This window comes from Dermochelys coriacea, chromosome 11 (genome assembly GCF_009764565.3).
Source record: "Dermochelys coriacea isolate rDerCor1 chromosome 11, rDerCor1.pri.v4, whole genome shotgun sequence".
Taxonomy (NCBI): Eukaryota; Metazoa; Chordata; order Testudines; family Dermochelyidae; genus Dermochelys; species Dermochelys coriacea.
This window is the reverse complement of record NC_050078.2, coordinates 70,657,889-70,679,056: the sequence shown is the minus strand read 5'-3', so window position 1 is coordinate 70,679,056 and position 21,168 is coordinate 70,657,889. Positions and strand designations below refer to the sequence as shown.

The 21,168-nt window shown below is 40.3% G+C and overlaps 1 protein-coding gene across 29 annotated transcripts in view; it reads left to right on the top strand.

Annotated features, from left to right (window-relative positions):
- Positions 1-21,168, top strand: part of LRRFIP1 (LRR binding FLII interacting protein 1) — a 200,537-nt gene that overhangs the window by 76,867 nt on the left and 102,502 nt on the right. For 23 of the 29 annotated variants that reach the window (XM_043505725.1, XM_043505727.1, XM_043505726.1 and 20 more), the window contains exon 2: positions 17,206-17,292. In XM_043505725.1, the coding sequence (XP_043361660.1) occupies positions 17,206-17,292 (87 nt within the window). Of the gene's footprint in view, positions 1-2,308; positions 3,004-17,205; positions 17,293-21,168 lie in introns of those variants that run through there. The other 6 variants (XM_043505724.1, XM_038421175.2, XM_043505723.1 and 3 more) reach the window with 3 other exon arrangements.

The following is a 21,168-nucleotide window of genomic DNA, read 5'->3' as shown; positions in this document are numbered from 1 at the left end:
TTTGGGGAAACAAAACGTTACATTCTGTTTTGGTTTAGCGTTTAAGGAATTTTAGAACACTATGAAATGTGCTGGTGTCCAACTCCATCTCCTGATTGACAACATAAAAATGTCCATAATGGATCAGACCAAGGTCCATCTAGCCCAGTATCCTGTCTTCTGACAGTGGCCGATGCCTGGTGCTTCAGAGGGAATGAACAGAACAGGTAATCATCAAGTGATCCATCCAAAATGATCTATCCAAAATGGGTAGAGTACAGGTAGTAACAGTTTAGGATTCTCTTAATTGTTCTGCTGTTGTCTCATCCTTAACTGGTAGTGTACAGATTTTGGTGAACTCTAAATTAATCGCTGTCAACCTCTTCACTCTTGTTCCTTGCTTTTTGTTCCCTTTTTTAGTCAGTTAGAATTAAGTTCCCATTCATTACAGAACAGAAGTTTTCCTTGTGTCACACTCAACATTGATGACCCTACCTGTCTGTTTTTTAAAATAAAATCTATGTAAATAAAGTCAGCATACTGATGTAATTGTGCCAAAGTGGCAGGCACTTCAGTTGGATTTTTCCAAGATGTGAACATTGGTCACATGTGAGAATCCACTCAAGCATTATTGAATGTGAACTTTCAATGCACCCAGAGTAGCGGCTTGGGTAATGTCCATGTCCTAGATGGCAGAGATGTAAACACAGGCCACTATTTTAGTGTAGTTATTGCTGATGATGGGGTTTTTGCTTCACATTATGAACATAAGAACGACCATACTGGGTCAGATCAAAGGGCCATCTAGCCCAGGATCCTGTCTTCTGACAGTGGTCAATGCCAGGTGCCACTGAGGGAATAAACAGGATAGGTAATCAAGTGATCCATTCTCAGTTTCTAGCAAATGTAGGCTAGGGCAGGGGCGGGGAAACTTTTTGGCCTGAGGGCCACATTGGTTTTCAGAAATTTGTGTGGAGGGCCGGTTAGGAGAGGCTGCCTCCCCAAACAGCTAGGCGTGGCCTGGCCCCTGCTCCCTATCCGACCCCACCCCCTGACAGCTCCCCCCGGGACCCCTTCCCCATCCTCCCTCCCTCCCTTCCTCTCTGTCCCCTGACCATCCCCCTCCTTCCTGACTGCCCCCACCCTCCCCGCTCCCTGACCGCCCCTGGAGCCCCTGCCCCGACTTCTCCCCGCTGCCCCATCCAACCCCTCCTCTCTTTCCTGACTGCTCCCTCCCACGGGGACCCCTGCCCTATCCAACCACCCCTTCTCCCTGACCATCCCCGGAACGCCTGCCCCCATTCAACCCCCTTGTTCCCTGCCCTCTGACTGCCCTGACCCCAATCCACACCCCAACCCCCTGACCACCACCCCAAACTCCCCCGCTCTCTGCCCCCTTACCGCGCTGCTTGGAGCGCTGGTGGTGCGGCTACACTAGGACAGGCAGCTGTGCTGCGCAGCACAGCGCACCGGGTCAGGCTGGGCTCTGCAGCTGTGCTGCCCCAGGAGCTTGCAGCTCCACTGCCCAGAGCATTGTGCCGGTGGTGCAGTGAGCTGAGCCTGCATGGGGGGAGGGGCCGGGGATAGCCTCCTGGGCCAGGAGCTCAGGGACTGGGCAGAATGGTCCTGTGGGCCTTAGTTTGCCCACCTCTGGGCTAGGGACACCATGCCTGCCCATCCTGGCTAATAACCATTGATGGACTTATTCTCCATGAACGTATCTAGTTCTTTTTTGAACCCTGTTATAGTCTTGGCCTTCACAACATCCTCTGGCAAAGAGTTCCACAGGTTGACTGTGCATTGTGTGAAAAAATACTTCCTTGTGTTTGTTTTAAACCTGCTGCCTATTAATTTCATTTAGTGACCCCTAGCTCTTGTGTTATGAGAAGGAGTAAATAACGCTTCCTTATTTACTCTCTCCACACCACTCACAATTTTATAGACCTCTATCATATCACCCCTCAGTTGTCTTTTGAAGTTGAAAAGTCGCAGTCTTATTAATCGCTTCTCATACGGAAGCCATTCCATACCGCTAATAATTTTTGTTGCCCTTTTCTAATTCCAATATATTCTTTTTTGAGATGGGACAACCACATCAGCGCGCAGTATGAAAAGTTGGATAAGAGGCAAAAAGGAATTCTGTTTACAAGTGGATCTCAGAATTTTTTTCTGCTTTTAAAAATAAGTTTATGCACTAGCATAAAAATATCATGAAGTAGTAGCACAAGGGGCTTCATAAAGTAGCACAAACTATTTGTATTTGACAGCCTGTAAAGTGATGGTTATAGAAAACACTACAGTAATAAACACATCCTGTTCTGGGGGTTGTAGTGCTGGTTGTGGCAAGACTAAGGAACATTGAATGATTTTGCATCAAACTTGCAGATGACGACAGTTGCTTAGTCAAAGGTCCTGTGCCTAGGGAAGAGGAAAAATAAGCTTGTCTGCCTTCCTGCATCTTTGGAGCTAGCTGCTCACTTGCTGACTCAAGAACTGTAGTTACTGACAGGGTGGAGCCCTAAGCTATTACTGTCCTGCCATTCCCTTGAAGTAGGGTGGGGAGGGTAGGTGGAAACTTCAATACAAATGTGAACTGAAAGAACTGAAAGTTTTGTGAGAGGAAGTCTGTGCTTGTGCTTGTGTTTTCTGAAGCGGTGAAGGAAGGATTCCTTTATTAAGCACACTAACTCTTTGTGTGCTCCCTAGAGCACCTGTGTGACTTGCCCTGTGTTTTGACCACTCCCCTAGGTGGACTTCTGTGTCAGCAGAGCAGGCTGACAGAAATGTGAGGATTTTTGAGAGGTGGATAGAGTCATCTTGTTTGTTTGGATAAACACTTGACAAACTGGATCAGAAATACTTTCCTGGGATGTTAAGTAAATAAAGCAGAAGCCTAGCAAGTAGTAGGGTGGATATTTTGTTTCCTTTTTCGTGTATGAACTTCAAAGACTCTGAAGTTGAATAACAAACTTTGCAGCTATGCAAACGGAAGCAGACTGCTTCAGTCCCGAAGCTCAGAAACTGGTAAGGAAGGTGTGTGTGTGGGGGAAATAATCTGCTGGTCCAAATCTCCTATTGTTTGTGCTGTCTTTAAAAGTTAAAAATGAGGTACTAGTTAATGGGTGTATTGGTATTTGTTGAAAGCTCCACTGCCTGTTCTGCCTTTGACATGTTGGTCTCCGATGACATTTAAGAAGCTGTGGTTTACTGTTCTGTACAGTAGGAAGTAAGTGTGCGTACATACATTATAAATGTTTTGTTTTATGCACCAGAATACACATTCCATGAGTCTGCAGCTATACTTGTACAAATAACAATTCAGTTTAAATTCAGTTTACCTGCTTGTGTTGTGATGTTTCTATTAACTATATAAATGTTTTTGAATATTACTTGTTACTCTTTTATACAGCAAAGAAACTTTTAAAGAAGGTTTCTATGTACAAAATGTACAATAAATAATTTAATTGCAGAAATTTGTGAGAAGTGAGATCATTATCATAAGGTAAAAGATCTTCCCATGAACTATGGGAATTCACATTCTTTTCCCCAAGCTCTGCAAAGTGCCAGTGTAACATTACCCTGGAAACGTCAACAAAAAACTCTGTATGGATCAAATGCATTTCAGGTAATAGAACTGTATGTCTTGCATTTTGCTGGTATAATAGAAGGAAGGTTGGTGTGTCATCTTAGATTTTCAGCCTCAAATGGAATGTAAAATGGGGAGGAGAGTTGATGTTCATTATTGTTTTCCTTTGACTTTTTTTCTTAATATTCTTTAATTTTTTTCCATTTGAACTTGAATCTTTTTGAGCCCATTGGTGCCATTGATCTACTCCATAAATTTTTTTTGTCACTGTAGTTGTTGTCAGCCTCCTACTTCTTAACATTTTACATGTATAAATACACACATTTGGAGAAACAATAAGGACACACTTCTGAACGTGAAATGTGTCATTTGGGAGAGTTCTTTCAATGAGACAGTCAAGGAAAGTGTTCAGGTAGCTTGTTTAAGGAAAAGAAATAGAGATTCTCCTCATACACAGAAATGTCTGGCATATATATTCAGCTTGCTGCCAGCAGAATGGGTGTTCCTGTGTATTGCATTCAATCTTGCAAGAGCAAGGGGGGATTGTAAGAGGTAACTCTAAACTTAAGTTACTACTTAAAAAGTTAGCTTCTCTCTGCAAAGTAAAATCCTTAATTTGTCTCTGAATTACTAGCATTATTCCCCACTATGCTGGGCTCACGGGGTTTGGACTAAGGGGCTATTTAATTGTAGTGTAGACATTCAGGCTTGGACTGCAGCCCAAGCTGTGGGACCCTTCCATTTTGCAGGGTCCTAGAGTCCAGGTGCCAGCCAAGCCCAAACGTCAATCCCCAAGTTGACTTCCACTTGCAATATATGAAGGTGGGCTCCTCCACCACTGAGGCAGTTCACACTCTTTGAGCTGGCCCTGTGGGGCTTTTTTAGAAAAAAATTAATGTATTTTAAAACAGATGGGGATTAAGCTCCCACCTGCTTAAACTGTTGCTTAGTCACTAATTCACAGCATCAAAATAGCTAAATACTTCTGTGCTGGGCCTCATACAACATAAAATAAAGCAGGAACGTGAGAAGCCTTAGGGCTAGCTGTCAGTCCCTATTGTTGCTTGTTACTTCTAAGCGTTACCTTTAGAAGATTGCTACTGACCAAATGCAATAATTAAATTTTATATCAACACTTCAAATATTACATATTTTTAATAAGTTATTTTTCTCACGCCTAGTTTAAAAAAAGTTGAAAGTACCTAGAGCCAGTTACTATCTATTCCTTGTTTGGCCTATTGAACGGGGGGGGGGGAGGGAAGAGAAAAATATCTAAACCATTTATAGCTTGATTTAGCCTGTGAGCAGACATGCAAACAGAGTTTTAGCTTAATGTTGGAAGTTCCAAAACAGTTCCATGTATGCACATGCAATACGCAAAAGATTTACAATGGAAACAGGCATTCATGGGCTTATATCTAAGGTGTGGATTTTTGGCACATGGTTAAGTGAGTGTAATTAATGCATTTATACATGATTAGGATGCTAAAGGAGAAACTTGGTTTAATTTTTGTCCTGGTGCAGTCTATATAGGTGAAAGGTGAAGAGTTAAACAGACTCTACAGTGGTCCACAGGTCAGATAGTGTGAATAATCTATGCCAAGTACCTTGAAGCCCATTCCTTAGCAATGGGGCTGATGTTTGTGAATTATTATGAGCTGAGATAAACATTTACTAAGGGCTTGTCCACACTTACATTTTATAGTGCTCTAACTTGCTGGCTCAGGGGTGTGAAAAATCACCCCCCTGAGCACAGCAAGTCTGAACGCTTTAAAGCGCTAGTGTAGACAGGCTCCGAGCGGTGGAGGTGGATTACCAGGAGTGCTGGGAGAGCTCTTCAAAGCGCTGCCATGGGAGCGTTCCCTCGAGAGCGCTTTGAAGTTTCCAGTGTAGACATGCCCTAAGGAATTGGAGGAGTGAGGCCTATTAGTCTGGTCACCTGGGTACTTCCCTAGATTTTTGTTGTTGAAAGTAAAGAATTAAGGAATTATTCCACAAATCAAACTGTTCTTGTGGGTGAACAATTTCAGTATTTCTAAAAAACGCTAAAAAAAACCACTGCAGAATTTGGCAATATTAATAAACAGTGGGACAGCTTTGATTTAGATTTTAATTATTTTATTGGAAAATTGTAAAACTTTGCTTTAAATACATGAACAATCTTTTGTTTTTATTTTTTAAATACCATTTGTGTGGTTGAGTTGGCACTGCTGGTCTGTTTCCTGAGCCATCTGGTCTCAGCCATCTTGTTCATTCAGTGACACACAGATGTAAAACAGCATTGTCTGGTACTGGCTGGAGTTTGGTTCTGTCTCTTTAATTTAGGTCATGATTGCTTCACTAGTGAGAAGGAAGGAGTGATGACAATTTCATTTCGATAACTGAGTAACCCCTTCATTACATTTACACCTTATTAAACAATGGTGAAGGGGAATAAATGTACAAAAATATCTGGTCTTGTTGCTAGTACTTATGGCTGAGGATAGCAGTGTTTAGCCAAATGGATTATCACAAGCAATGTTCCACTTGGCTAGAGAAATTTTAAACTGCTAATCTACAGCAAAGCCTTGGTTACATTGCTTTATTTTTCCAGTTTACTGATTGAATGTATATCATAGACAAGTGGAATGAAGGCCAGTATAAAGTATGGAGAAAACAAGCCTTTAACTGTGAAACAGTGGGGCAGAACTGATTATTTTTTCCTGTTAATCAGGAAAAACATTCAAAACATAAACTGTTGGATGTATTTTTTAGCATAATGGTAATAACTTTAAAGCAGAAAGTGAGAATAAATTGGTTTCAGAGTAGCAGCCGTGTTAGTCTGTATTCGCAAAGAGAAAAGGAGTACTTCTGGCACTTTAGAGACTAACAAATTTATCTGAGCATAAGCTTTCGTGAGCAGTAGCTCACGAAAGCTTATGCTCAAATAAATTTGTTAGTCTCTAAGATGCCACAAGCACTCCTTTTCTTTTTGAGAATAAATTGATTCTCGAGATGGAAAAAATATTGTGGCTGTTGCATACAGATTGCCACTTTGGTAGGTTACTGAACTTTCACTGAGATTGTTTTTGTTTAATTAGTACTTTAATAACGTGATCTGATAAGAATGAACTCCTACAGGCAACTTGTTTCTGCTCACAAGCTGTTTCTTTAACCCTTTCTCTTCACAGAAAGCACATGCTCTTGGCTTTGAATATTAGACCCTTGGTAAAATCAAGTCTCTTTGAATGATTGTACTGCTTTAATGATTTATCTGGAGAATTTGAAGATTTCTGTATCTGGAATCGTTCATGGGGATTACAAAGGTCACTGTGGCTGGGTTTCTTGCTATCCACAGATTTCAGAGTAGCAGCCATGTTAGTCTGTATTCGCAAAAAGAAGAGGAGTACTTGTGGCACCTTAGAGACTAACAAATTTATTTGAGCATAAGCTTTCGTGAGCTACAGCTCACTTCATCGGATTGAGCTGTAGCTCACGAAAGCTTATGCTCAAAATAAATTTTAGTCTCAAAGGCGCCACAAGTATTCCTTTTCTTTTTGCTATCCACAGTTTCCTATCTCTGTTGGAGTACTTGTGGCACCTTAGAGACTAATAGTCTCTAAGGTGCCACAAGTACTCCTTTTCTTTTTGCGAATACAGACTAATCACGGCTGCTACTCTGAAACCTATCTCTCTTGGCTTTTGTCAGGAGTTCCATTTTAACAGTGAAGTCTGCATGTTTCAGAGAGCTATTTCTTTATGCATGCACATGTTCAGGGTATGCTTCCGTCATAGAAACATATTCATAATCAAATCCATCAATTTTATCTTGATGTAAATACATTTCTGAATGTTACTTCCCTGTGCTTGGAGAGGACAATGTGCCCTTTAGGCAGGAAGTGAGAACTTCCTTAGTCATTGTTCTATTACATACTGGCTGTGCCGGGGCAGTGTTTGAAATGGGTGTAAATACAATATTGTAGGTGATCATTCCAACTGGGCTTCTGGTTTAGGTTGGTATTGGTATTGGTATTTAGAAGGTGAGACTCCATAATTCTAGATAACTAACCCTAATTTCGGTTCCCTGGTGACCTTTGTCTGCAGGTGAAATCAAAAGTAATTGGCATGTTCAAGATACTGTATTGGAACTAGAGAAACTGACTAGATTTACAGGCTGCAGTATTCTGTTTTTACCTGGGTGATGCTGGAGAGGTTGAACGCAATAGGTAGGATAAATATCTACTATTAAATAGGTTTCAGAGTAGCAGCCGTGTTAGTCTGTATTCGCAAAAAGAAAAGGAGTACTTGTGGCACCTTAGAGACTAACAAATTTATTAGAGCATAAGCGATGAAGTGAGCTGTAGCTCACGAAAGCTTATGCTCTAATAAATTTGTTAGTCTCTAAGGTGCCACAAGTACTCCTTTTCTTTTTACTATTAAATAGGATGGATTTTCCATTAGAAAAAAATGTCACTTGAGTTTTTTATTTTGAGTAGAGTAAGGTAGAGAAGAACATCCAACTTTTCTATTGCAGCAGTGTGTCTATTTTAGGGCCTGTAGTGGCTTTAAAATGTCACAGTATGCATTTACTGCAGTATTTTGGACAACTTCAGTACAAAGCTGTAGTTTTTGTAATAATGCTGGCTTCTGTGCCCTCCTTGCCACAGTAATTGTCTCCTGTTTCCTCTGTCCTACCCAAGGCACTTTTTGGAACTCTTCTCTATTCTTTTGCATGATTTGCCTAACAGAAATGGTAACTTCATCTTTTTCACCTGTTAGACAAGGAGCATACAAAAACTTGTTTAAAGTGTACCTGGACTTCAAATTTTATTTAATGTTCTGCTTATTTCTCTAGTAGTTACATTTGTATGTGTGCCTGTCTGTTTTGGATAAATTTCTTGTATTAGAGGCCTGTATTCCCTCCCCCCTTCACCTCCCCCCCATGTTGTTGGCAGTGTTTGAAGGATGAAGTAATCTACAAAACAGCTGACTAATAGTTACTTTTACCCTTGAATACCAGGAGAAGTTCTTCCCATTAAACTTTGAGATTCTCGTGTTAATCTTCACTCGCACTTTTTACTACTGTAACATTTTGTAGCTTTTTAAAAAAAATATATTTTTAAAGTCATTGTAAGTATTTCCAACTCTAAATATTCAAAAATCTGGAGTCAGGCTCACCAAAAATCATGAGATTGGCTTTAAGATCATGAGATTATTTAAAAATAATAACTTTGATGTTCTTTTTACTTGCTTTCTGCTTGGTTTTTTCTTTAATAATGAAGGCTGAAATAATCACATATCCACTCGACTCCAGGAGCTGGGGCTTTAAGGAAAACAATTATGATGAGACTCATGACAAAATCATGAAGGTTGGCAACAATTTAGTAATTTCACTAATGTGAAGTTCAGCAGCCTCCTCACACTTGGGGGACTTTCTCCCATCATCACCCCCTCAAATTAGACTCAAGTTAGTCTTTTACATGCTTATCTGCTTGGACTGTAGGAGTGCCAAATTCATCCAGGCAAAGCCTGTTCTGGCTTAGTTAGGAAACAGCAGAAGAGAAATATGCAATTAAAATTGCTACTTGCATGATGCACAGGAAATCAGGATATTTATAGCAGAAAACTGAACATGAGCAAGCTAAACCAGATACTTCCGAACAGAGATCTAGTCCATCTTGAATGCAAAAAACACCTCTCTTTGTGGAGGAAGTGTTTAATTTTCATGAGTTCTTACACTACAGCATTCTGCTCTACTTCAGTTCTTATACTGCACCCTTCATTGTAATCTGGTTTTTAATGTTTCTGTAAAGTTCAGCTTGAATGAATAGTTACATGTGATGCCTGTTCATATGTTAACAGATTTTAAGTGCTCTGTGTGCCATAATATAAATGTGCACAATAGTTCTCATTTGTCACAACTTTACCAACTTGACTAAAATTTTTAGATTTAAAATGAGTCTCTGCTGTTAATCTCACAGGTTAACAGCACAAATCTTTCCTGCAGAGTTCAGTGGATGTTTGAACCACTTATAGATCTTAATGCTCAGATTTTCATGACATATCATTGTGTGTAAAGTCTCTATTGTAGGCTAATCTGACATTTAGGAGTAACTTTCTCTGTGCAGTGCACAGGAATCCCTACACACAACACTGGAAACCTCACCCCTTGATTAGAGAACCTGATTTTTGAGTGATCTTGGACAAGTAGAGACTGGAGAGCATCATGATTAGTCTCTCTGAAAGGGTGTGGTCTGTATTGCTGTTAATTTCCCAGGTAGCTGCTTTCCTGAACACCACTGAATTTTCTGGGGCAGTTGATCAGCGTCCCACCTGAACCTTGGACAGTGCTTTGAACTGCATTGATAGCTGTGCTTGCTGCCTGAGGAAGGGAGCTTAGATGACAGAGAACAAGTAAGCAGTCAAAACAACAGGGTGGATGATATAGGACTGCCAGTTGAGGTTTTTCCTTTACAAATCAATCTATTCTAAAAAATGAAAATTTAAAATCTTGTTTTGAAATGTTGGGTTGCAGCTTAAACAACTTGGCAGCAACAGGTATTAACAATGTATAAATAGTCATTGCTGCTTATCATGCTGACCAGTATCATCTTGTTACCCTGTGCTCCTAACATATTTGTTGTACTCACCTGTTCTCTCTCATCTTACACTTAGATTTTCAGTTTTTATGGGTGGGGTACACTTCATTTTTTGCATGATTGTACAGTGTTTAGCATAATAGTGTTGGGGCCTCTATGTGCTACCACAATATAAATAGGCAGTCTGATAAAATGCTGGAGAGGGGCAGCATAAAAGTATCCAGTGTGTGATGAGCACTTAATTAAAAATGTAATGCCGAAACAGTACTAAATGCAAAAACAAATTGGTTGTAACATGCATATTGATCTCATTAAAGTGGATTGTTTTAAAGTAAGTACTTTCTCATACTGAGAAAGCGGTATTATCAGTGAGTTATCTTAAGTGCCTATACACAAATGCAAGAATCCTGGGAAACAGGCAGGGAGAACTGGAAGTCCTGGCACAGTCAAGGAATTATGATGTGATTGGAAAAACAGAGACTTGGTGGGATAACTCACATGACTGGAGTACTGTCATGGATGGATATAAACTGTTCAGGAAGGACAGGCAGGGTAGAAAAGGTGGGGGAGTTGCATTGTATGTAAGAGAGCAGTAAGACTGCTCAGAGCTCTGGTATGAAACTGCAGAAAAACCTGAGAGTCTTTGGAGTAAGTTTAGACACGTGAGCAACACAGGTGATGTGGTGGGAGTCTGCTATAGACCACCAGACCGGGGGATGAGGTGGATGAGGCTTTCTTCCGGCAACTAACGGAAGTTACTAGAGCGCAGGCCCTGGTTCTCATGGGAGACTTCAATCACCCTGATATCTGCTGGGAGAGCAATACAGCGGTGCACAGACAATCCAGGAAGTTTTTGGAAAGTGTAAGGGGACAATTTCCTGGTGCAAGTGCTGGAGGAACCAACTAGGGACAGATCTCTTCTTGACCTGCTGCTCACAAACCGGTAAGAATTAGTAGGGGAAGCAAAAGTGGATGGGAACCTGGGAGGCAGTGACCATGAGATGGTCGAGTTCAGGATCCTGACACAAGAAAAAGAGGAGAGCAGCAGAATATGGACCCTGGACTTCAGAAAAGCAGACTTTGACTCCCTCAGGGAACTGATGGGTAGGATCCCTTGGGAGAATAACATGAGGGCGAAAGGAGTCCAGGAGAGCTGGCTGTATTTTAAAGAATCCTTATTGAGGTTACAGGGACAAACCATCCCGATGTGTAGAAAGAATAGTAAATATGGCAGGCGACCAGCTTGGCTTAACAGTGAAATCCTTGCTGATTTTAAACACAAAAAAGCTTATAAGAAGTGGAAGGTTGGACAAATGACCAGGGAGGAATATAAAAATATTGCTCAGACATGCAGGAGTGAAAACAGGAAGGCCAAATCACCTGGAGTTGCAGCTAGCAAGAGATGTTAAGAGTAACAAGAAGGGTTTCTTCAGGTATGTTAGCAACAAGAAGAAAGTCAAGGAAAGTGTGGGCCCCTTACTGAATGAGAGAAGCAACCTAGTGAGAGAGGATGTGGAAAAAGCTAATGTACTCAATGCTTTATTTGCCTCTGTCTTCACAAACAAGTCAGCTCCCAGACTACTGCACTGGGCAGCACAGCATGGGGAGGAGGTGACCAGCCCTCTGTGGAGAAAGAAGTGGTTCCGGACTATTTAGAAAAGCTGGATGAGCGCAAGTCCATGGGGCTGGATGCGCTGCATCCGAGAGTGCTAAAGGAGCTGGTGGATGTGATTGCAGAGCCATTGGCTATTATCTTTGAATACTCATGGCAATCGGGGGAGGTCCTGGATGACTGGAAAAAGGCTAATGTAATGTCCATCTTTAAAAAAGGGAAGGAGGAGGATCCGGGGAACTACAGGCCAGTCAGCCTCACCTCAGTCCGTGGAAAAATCATGGAGCAGGTCCTCAAGGAATCAATTCTGAAGTACTTAGAGGAGAGGAAAGTGATCAGGAACAGTCGGCATGGATTCACCAAGGGCAAGTCATGTCTGACTAATCTAATTGCCTTCTATGAGGAGATAATAGGCTCTGTGGATGAGGGGAAAGCAGTGGACATGTTATTCCTAGACTTTAGTAAAGTTTTTGATACGGTCTCCCACAGTATTCTTGCCAGCAAGTTTAAGTAGTATGGATTGGATGAATGGACTATAAGGTGAATAGAAAGCTGGCTAGATGACCTCCTGAGGTCCCTTTCAATCCTGATATTCTATGATTCTATGAAGTATTAGTGCCTTGGTTGGAATTATGCTGCATTGATTTTTCCAGTGTTGCTGCTTGCAACTTCACAATGTGCAGTATTGGTTGTAGTTAGCAATTTTTATTTTATAATATTCAACAGTCAGTCAGCAGGAACCCAACATGTTTGTCTTTGATTCTAAGAGCTGGTTTCATTAACAAGTGTTTAATTCTAAATAGCTATGTGATCATGAGCAAGAATATACTTCTGCATTAAAATACACCATCTTGGGAAACCAGCCATTAGTTAATTGAAGCTCCTACGTGAAAATCTGTTCCATCTAATACTGTGTGTATGATTTGAATTTACATGTATTGGATGGAGTGAAGATGTATTGACTTTGCTGTCTGAATATGCTGAGGATATATTGATTTAAGCAGAATAAACTAGTAGATCCCTGGGGATTGTATTAATCTCTAAATATTTTTATACCTTATACCTTATCCAATCCATACTTCTTTAACTTGCTGGCAAGAATATTGTGGGAGACCGTATCAAAAGCTTTGCTCAAGTCAAGATATATCATGGCCACTGCTTTTCCCATATCCACAAATCCAGTTATCTTATCTTATAGAAGGCAATCAGGTTGGTCAGGCAAGATTTGCCCTTGGTGAATCCATATTGACTATTCCTGATCCCTTTTCCTCTCCTCCAAGTGCTTCAAAATGGATTCCTTGAGTACCTGCTCCATGATTTTTCCGGGGACTGAGGTGGGGCTGTAGTTCCCCAGATTCTCCTTCTTCCCTTTTCTAAAGATGGGCACTATATTTTCATTTTTCCAATCGTCTGGGACCTCCCCTGATTGCCACGAGTTTTCAAAGATAATGGCCAGTGGTTCTGCAATCACATCACCCAACTCCCTCATCACCGTTAGATGCATTGCATCTGGCCCCATGGACTTGTGCATATCCAGCTTTTCCTAATAGTCCTTAACCTGTCTTTCACCACTGAGGGCGGCTCACCTCCTCCCCATATCGTTCTGACCAGTGCAGCAGTCTGGGAGCTGACCTTGTCTGTGAAGACCGAGGCGCAAAAAAAAAAAAAAAAAGCATTGAGTACTTCAGCTTTTTCCACATCTGTCACTAGGTTGCCTCCCCCATTCAGGAAGGTCAGGGAAAGTGTGGGACCCTTATTCCTGTTGCTAACATAGCTGTAGAAACCCTTCTTGTTACCCTTCACATCCCTTGCTAGCTGCAACTTCAGTTGTGCTTTGGCCTTCCTGATTACACCCCTGCATGCTGGAGCAATATTTTTATATTCCTCCCTAGTCGTCTGTCCAAGTTTCCACTTCTTGTAAGTTTCCTTTTTGTGTTTAAGCTCACCAAAGATTTTACTGTTAAATCAAGCTGGCCCCTGTCACATTTGCTATTCTTTCTGCACATTGGGATGGTTTGTTCCTGCACCCTCAATAAGGCTTCTTTAAAATACAGCTCTCCTGCACTCCTTTCCCCCTCATATTAGCCTCCAAATAACATAGTGCTGTAGACAGACATAGACAGTTATAAATAATGCGGTATACAGCAGAGGTTAGGTCAGTATAACTGTATCATTCAGGGGTGTGGACTTTTCACACCTCTGAGAGACATAATTATATCAGTGTAAGTTTATAGTGTAGACCTGGTTGGAGAGACAAGGTGGGTGAGGTAATATCTTTTATTGCATCAACGTTGGTGAGAGACACAAGATGGTCCAATAAAAGATGTTACCTCACCAACCATATGTCTCTAATATTATATAAATAGTCGTTAAAATTATTGATTGAAGCCAATGCTTTCCTGGAAAGATTTTAAAATCAATGTTTTTATCACTTTACATTTTAGCCTCTGGCTGCCAGGTAAAGCAGCTACATATACTCTGTACTAAATCCATACTTATCCCAATGGCTGGGGGGGTGGGGAAGACATTCCCTTTAAAGAAAGTCCCCATACCAGTTATTTTGAGTGATGCAGGTTATGACCATTTCCCCTGGAGAATGAATTATCTCTTTCCTCTGTTTCAGAGTCTCAAGGTCACTGTAATCAATTTAGGCAAAATATTTTAATTAAATTAATGCATATTGGATAGAGCAAAGCACCAGTAGCTACAGTATAATATTGTAACTTAACAAATTGCATTGCTGCTAATCAGACGTTCACCAAAATGGGTGCTGTACTTGACAAACTTTGGCAACCGCAGCAGAGTTGTGAAACTAGAATTGCCAGTTTTTTCCCTGTGGTTCAGTTTTGCCTATAAGAAGGCTTTACCGTTTGCATCTCAGTGTGAATTCTCCCTCTCCTCTACATAGATCAAACCAGAAGCAATGCTAGAAAGTTAACAAGAAACACAAACATTCTAAATACAGTGCCCAGGAAAGTCAGAGTTTTAGGGACGTGCTTTTCCACTCTTTCGAGAGTTCTGTATATACAATGAGACCTTGCTATGTTGACTGGGCAGGTAATTGAGAAAGGTAATTGTCAAAGTGCTTGATACCCATGAGTCATTTAACAGCCACTAGTGCTGAATATTGCAGAATGGTCTAATTTTCTAAATTTAACCTCGTATTACAATCTCCACCTGTGTGGGACATAAAATAACAGATGTCCTGCAACACTTTTAAGCATTTTAAAATTTGAAAATTTATAGTCAGTGAAATAAAATTGACTAAGGTAGGGGCAGGCAGTACAGTGTATTTGTGATCAAATATATTTTAATACCGCTTCAAGGGCTGAAGGGTAAAAAAGGCATCTCCAAAGAGCATATGGATTATGCATATTACCTGTTCCAAAGCATCTATGCCCTTGAAATGTATACAGTGGGTGTCTTAGAGGCCTCCACTCTGAAGTTAATAGATCTGAACTGTTTAGAACGGGGACTATGACTCCTGTTCGAACAGTACCAGGCACATGCTGTTAGACTGCAGGTTCTTCGGGCATGCCTATTACGTATGTCCAGTGCTGAGCACACTTAGTGTGCCATACATAACCTTAATATTCTGGGACTACAAAGGTCTGAGACACTTTTGCAGACAGCTTAAGTGACTTACTGTACCTACAGTTTTTCAACAGGTATATTTGTACTTTATTCTTCCATGGCAAAGCTCGACATTTTCTTAGAACTCAAATACCTTAATTAAAAAAAATACCAATCTTCCCTGAGAGAAATCTCTACTTTGCCTTTCCTGCTGTGTGTGTGTGTGTGTGTGTGTGTGTGTGTGTGTGGCAAGGGGTTGGGAGAAAAAGGGACTTTGTTTACTTTTCTTAGGAGCAGTAGTTGTTCTTATTTACAGTATTGATATGAAATTCAAAGGTAGCTGTGTTGTGAAGAAATAAAGATACCAACTCTATACAGTTAAATGTACTAAACTCAAGTTTCAATTCCGACTGTGTGGATTATCATGGATGTAATGCTGTGAAATTGAGATGGTTTACTTCCTCAGAAATGGAGGAAAGGAGTTTGCTAATAAGACACATAATAAAAGTCCTTACCCTTGATTGAACTTTTTTCTGTGCCGTCTATGCACATTTATTCTAGATTTTACTGACTGTTAGAAGCAATTGCTTGAACTCATTAGCTGGCATGGATCAGTTAAATGGCTACTCTTGCCAAAAATAATTTCAGTTAGAGGTAAGATTTGTTTAATTCTCAGGTAATTCCTTAATGTTAGGTGAACCTTTCTTCTTCTTATCTTGTTGGGGGCCTCTTTCTCTTCTATTTTGAAGGTGAGTATACTTCTTAAGGAGGATTGATGCTTCCCTATAGTATAGGAATTCTGGTGAAATCTGGAATTCTCACTATCCGTGCACTTCACTTGTCCTCTCAGCATCTAGGTGGAGATTCCAGTGGGGTGAAAAGCTGAGGGCAGTTGTATGTAAATGTGTAGTGACCATGATTTAGAGCATCAATTTCACTTTCTCTGCTCTGGGCCAGATTCTAACTAAAGCTGAATGAACGACTTAAATCTTCAGGGGAAAATTGAGTGGAGCTTTTGCCTATTCTGAGGTTTGAAAAGCTAATTGAGCTAATTGTAGACTTTCTTCACTTGACTTTCTCCTTCCAGCTTTTGTCTGGGATTATAAGAACAACAAAATGTCACTCTAGAGGGTATTTTGTCATTTCCAAATCTGCTGAAATGAAGTGCTAGAAATCTCTCAAGGCCTGTTCTTGACAGATTTCCAGACTGGAGGTTTTGGATATGAGGCAGAACATTTGGATATTTTACTCTAACCAAGCTGAAGTGGATTTTCGTAGGTTTACCAATGCCCTTCAATAATTTTAGTCTCCATTGTGCAGCATGCACACATGCAGATCATGCTTAGTCAACTGCTGTGCTCATGTATGCAGGTGCATATATCAGATTAAGAGAAAACAGATGTTTGATGCTTTTTGACAGTGAACATGGTATCTAATTATAGAGATAAAGATATAAGTGTGACCAGCCTAAATTAGTAAGTGTATACTATCATGTCTCTCTTTCTTCAGAGCTTCTGTTACTTAAGTGTTTAAAAATAAACATACGCATTTTGACAGAGCCCAGTTACCACCTTTTGTTAATATAAATGTTTCCTCTCTACATATTCATACAAATATGGTAGTCTTTTCTTTAAATAAGAGCACAGAAAAGCTTTTGAATACAAGCGATAATGATAGATGCCTGCGTGAAGATGTTATCTACTTGTGAAGCATAACAAGTTATGAAAGGTAGGGCCATTACATACATCTGTAAGAACTCATTTGTCATTACAAGTCTTACTTAACTAGCACATGCAATGAAGACTAGATTAACAGAAATGCTTCAAGTTAAATTCTCTGGCATCTGTTACATTGTTTTATTATACTTCTCTTCACAGGCTGAAGCAAGGCTTGCAGCAAAGCGAGCCGCACGAGCTGAGGCACGGGAGATCCGAATGAAAGAACTTGAGAGGCAGCAGAAGGAGGTACGTTTGAAGTTTTCAGTGGGTGTTTTGATCCTCTCTACCTCCCTCAGAATAGGCTCCAAGGTCCTGTAATTACTAGTTAATCTTCTGTTAGCTGAAATACTAATAGCCCTAGTTGGGCCTGTGAGGGGTAAATGGTACTGGTACTAAGATTGTGGATAAAAATGGTCTGAAAATGCAGGGACTGTGCAGCAGCAATGTATTTGTTCCTCATGAGCCAGTGTAATTATAACTGGAGAATATGTGACGGATTTGTAACTAGTGTTGGATATTTTTTGTTTATAATATAAACTTTGTTGCTTTTTCTAGCACTTGGTTAGGAAACGATCTTGTAAGTATAGAGGAGACTCGTATCTCTATGGTTTGTAGCTCTCGCAAAATTAGTACGAATGGGTCATTAGTTAATCATCCTTGCAGTAAAGTAAACCAAGCTGTATGACTGTGACATTGACCTTGTGTGGATTACACCTGTCTTTTTAAGAATGATGATAATCTCAGAGTAAGGTCACCATTGGCACAACTGCTGACTGTAGAAAACTGAGCTCATGAAAATGTCACTCTCCCCCCCATGATAAATTGTACCTCTTTACTACCAGCCAAGTCTCTCCTACACCTTACAAGATTGGCCTTTTCTCTACTGCCAGCCAAATGAAGTTGTGCATGGGGGTATGTTAAAATAAAATCTCTAGTCTCCAATATGTTAACAATTTTACAGACCTAGAGAGACTTGTTCTGCTCCTGTTGAATCTGACAGGTCAAGAGCTGTACTAAATATCAAACTCTCCCTCCCATATTGAGTAATTGAGATCAATATTTTCATCTTGGGGGAATAAAAGCTAGAAGAGGACTGACAGGGCACTATCTGGACCAAACCTCTAGATCAGTTACTAGAATTTTCAAGGTAGTGTTGTCCAGATAAGCTTATGCACCCTGTGTTTGCAGTAGGGGCACACATCTAATGAACTAGGCAGATGTTCCTATGGGTGCTGTTATAAGAATTGATTCTTCTAACAAATACAAGAGGATAGGGATGTTAGGGATAAAACAAAGGAAGATTGGGAAACAGCTGCTGGAGAGAGATCACTAGCTGAGCAGGATGTTGTTTGAAGAAGAGTCTTTTACGACTACAGTTGCTTCTTATGATTGAATGGAATGTTCTTTTGCAGTCTCAGCCAAAGCCAAAAGGTTTTCATGGCTGGCAGTGTATTTATATTTTAGAGCCCCCTGCAGTGCCTAAGTCATGAGTAACAGGATTTCCTAAACAGCATTAGAAGAATCCATGGTAAACAATTATGATGACACTGGTCAGATAGCAAATGCACATAGACATTAAAGCAGCTGATAATGATATTACCTTCCAATTTCATAGTAATTACAAGGCAGTTGATGACCTCTTCTTGTCTCTGTTAGACTGAAAACGGATACTACCAACAGCAAACTGGTAAATTGCAACTTAGCAGACTTCAGATAGCTATCTTTCAAGAGACTTTGCTCCATTTCCTTGTATCTAATAAATGAAAACCAACTGAAATGAAACGTTTTGGAAAAACTGTACGGTGTATATAAAAGTCCTCTAAAAATCTTCCAAAATTGCCACAAGCGTGACTAAACATACACCTACTATATTATTTGTAATTCTCAGTGGGATAAAATACATAGTAGTATGTATGTTCTGCATTTTTTTTATATTTTGCATGCTCAGTATTCAGAAAAACCTTTCAGATATCTCATTCCCAGCCCCATGAGAGGGCAGAGCTGGAGAGAGTGGCTACAGATGCAGTTTTTCATTGACAAGAGTGTATTACAGATGTTAGAAGGTCAGAAGGCATTGCTGTAGCATATATTAATAAACCACCAGCCAGGAGATTTCTTAGCATTTAAACCTTGGATGAGAACACTTTGTAACATCAGTAGTCAGAAGGGCATTTGACCTCTTTTATGAAGAGAAAGGAAAAAACCTAATCTGTCCCTGAGCTACATGCAGTAAAGCAGTAAAATTCACACCGCTGCCATGCTGAATAACTGACTCAAAAGCACGCATTTTATTTACTGTAGAAGGTTTTGATGGAGGCATTTATAACAGTTAAGAACCAATCAATTAGTGAATGTGTGTGCACTTTCTCATGCTTAAAGCAGTGCACATGCCCTGAGAGATCAGCTTAAGCAGCATGGATCAGTTAAGAAAATATGTACATTGTTAGAGTTCTTAAGTTAAAACCTTCCAGATGTTCTCATTGCAAGCTAAGTAACGTTTTTTAGCCTTACAAAAATGACCGCATCACTTTCAGTCACAGGGAGGCAGTGTGGTTTCAGTTGGACTGGAAATTGGTCCCCCTAGCTTTTGTTCCTAATTCATCCAACTAGCACATAACATTAGTGAAGTCTCTCAACCTTTGCTTCATTGTCCCTACTTGTTAAGTGGAGATATTTGCTTCACAGAGATAAAACTGAGATCTCTGTGTAACATACTTCAATATCAGTGTAGGAAATATGCTGTATAAAAGCTTAGTATAAATAACATCTATCTTAATCCTTAGTTTGCATTTTATTGCATGCAGAATGAGCTATGCATTTTTATTACAAGAGCTGACTATTAAAACATATTGTGTAACCATGTTCTTCAGACTACCCATATGTAGAGCCTGGAGCCAAAGGCTGGTTCCAGGTATGTAGTGAAAGCTGATCAGTAAATGGGAGAAATAAATGGTGGAGGGCCAAATTCATACCTCTCTTTTGGCAGAATTTACTTGCATTCCATGGATACAATTGAGGGCAAAAATTGGTGTATAGTTACAAATTCCTTCTCTTTACCTAGAGGCTAAAAATATCCTTTTTTAGTACATTCTTCCATCTGCAGTTTTTTTTTCTTTGAAAGGAATGGTGTGAACCATAATATATATATTGCACCTTATTTGGGGCATGCTCATTGTTGCTTGTGTGGGTTAAGATCATTTGACTCTGTATACAACGCTGTTTTATTTTGTAGCTCCTCCTGATGATTCCAGAATTTTCTGTGTGCAGTAATGATAAATTATTTACCAAGTTACTTTAGTGAGAACTACAAAATAATTGTACAATAATTCCACTAGAAACAATTGTAACTGCACAACAGCCTACTGATTGATGTGCCAATGATTAATGTTTGCACTAGAGTAGAATTAATGTTAAGAATTATGTAAACTCTCCTTTAAAAGCAGGCCTGAGTTCAGCTCCCATTGACCCCTCCAGTGGGTCAATTTAACATTCACAACTGTGGCAGATAGAGAAAAAAGGGCAGAATCTCTCACTTGGAGTGATGAGACTAGAACAGGGTTTGGCTAATTTTGGGGGTAAAGTGAGTGGGCATGGCATGGCATGAGACAAGGGAAATGGGACCAGCATGTTTGGGGGGAGGAGCAAGGTGGCTGTCTCGTATGACAGGAAGCCAGGCATCTTTATTTAAAAAAAAATCCCTGAAAAATGTAACGGGCTTCAAGCTGGGTCAAGTTGGATACAAGAACCAGGGTCTGTGATATGCTGATATGTCAAGATCAGTGGGGCACTAGAAAACCTGGAGGAGGATGTGTGGCAGGAAGAGGAACCGAAGGTTGCCTTTGGTAGCGTATAGGATCCCTACACTGAGTCCAAAAAAAATAGCACGAGTTTCTTTCTGTTGTTGTTTTTTGGGAAAAATACAAATTGCTTTTAGCCTTTGGAAGCAATTAGTAAAGTTAATCAAGGAGAAATCTCTATTGTGATAATGAGCAATTGAACAAAGCTCTGTCCGGGAAGCTGGGAGCACAGTGGCACCAGAAGAGTTGTATGGATTCTTAGCAGCAGAGAATGGAGATACCATAGAAGGAATTTACCAATTACTGCTGGTGCCAGCTAGTAATC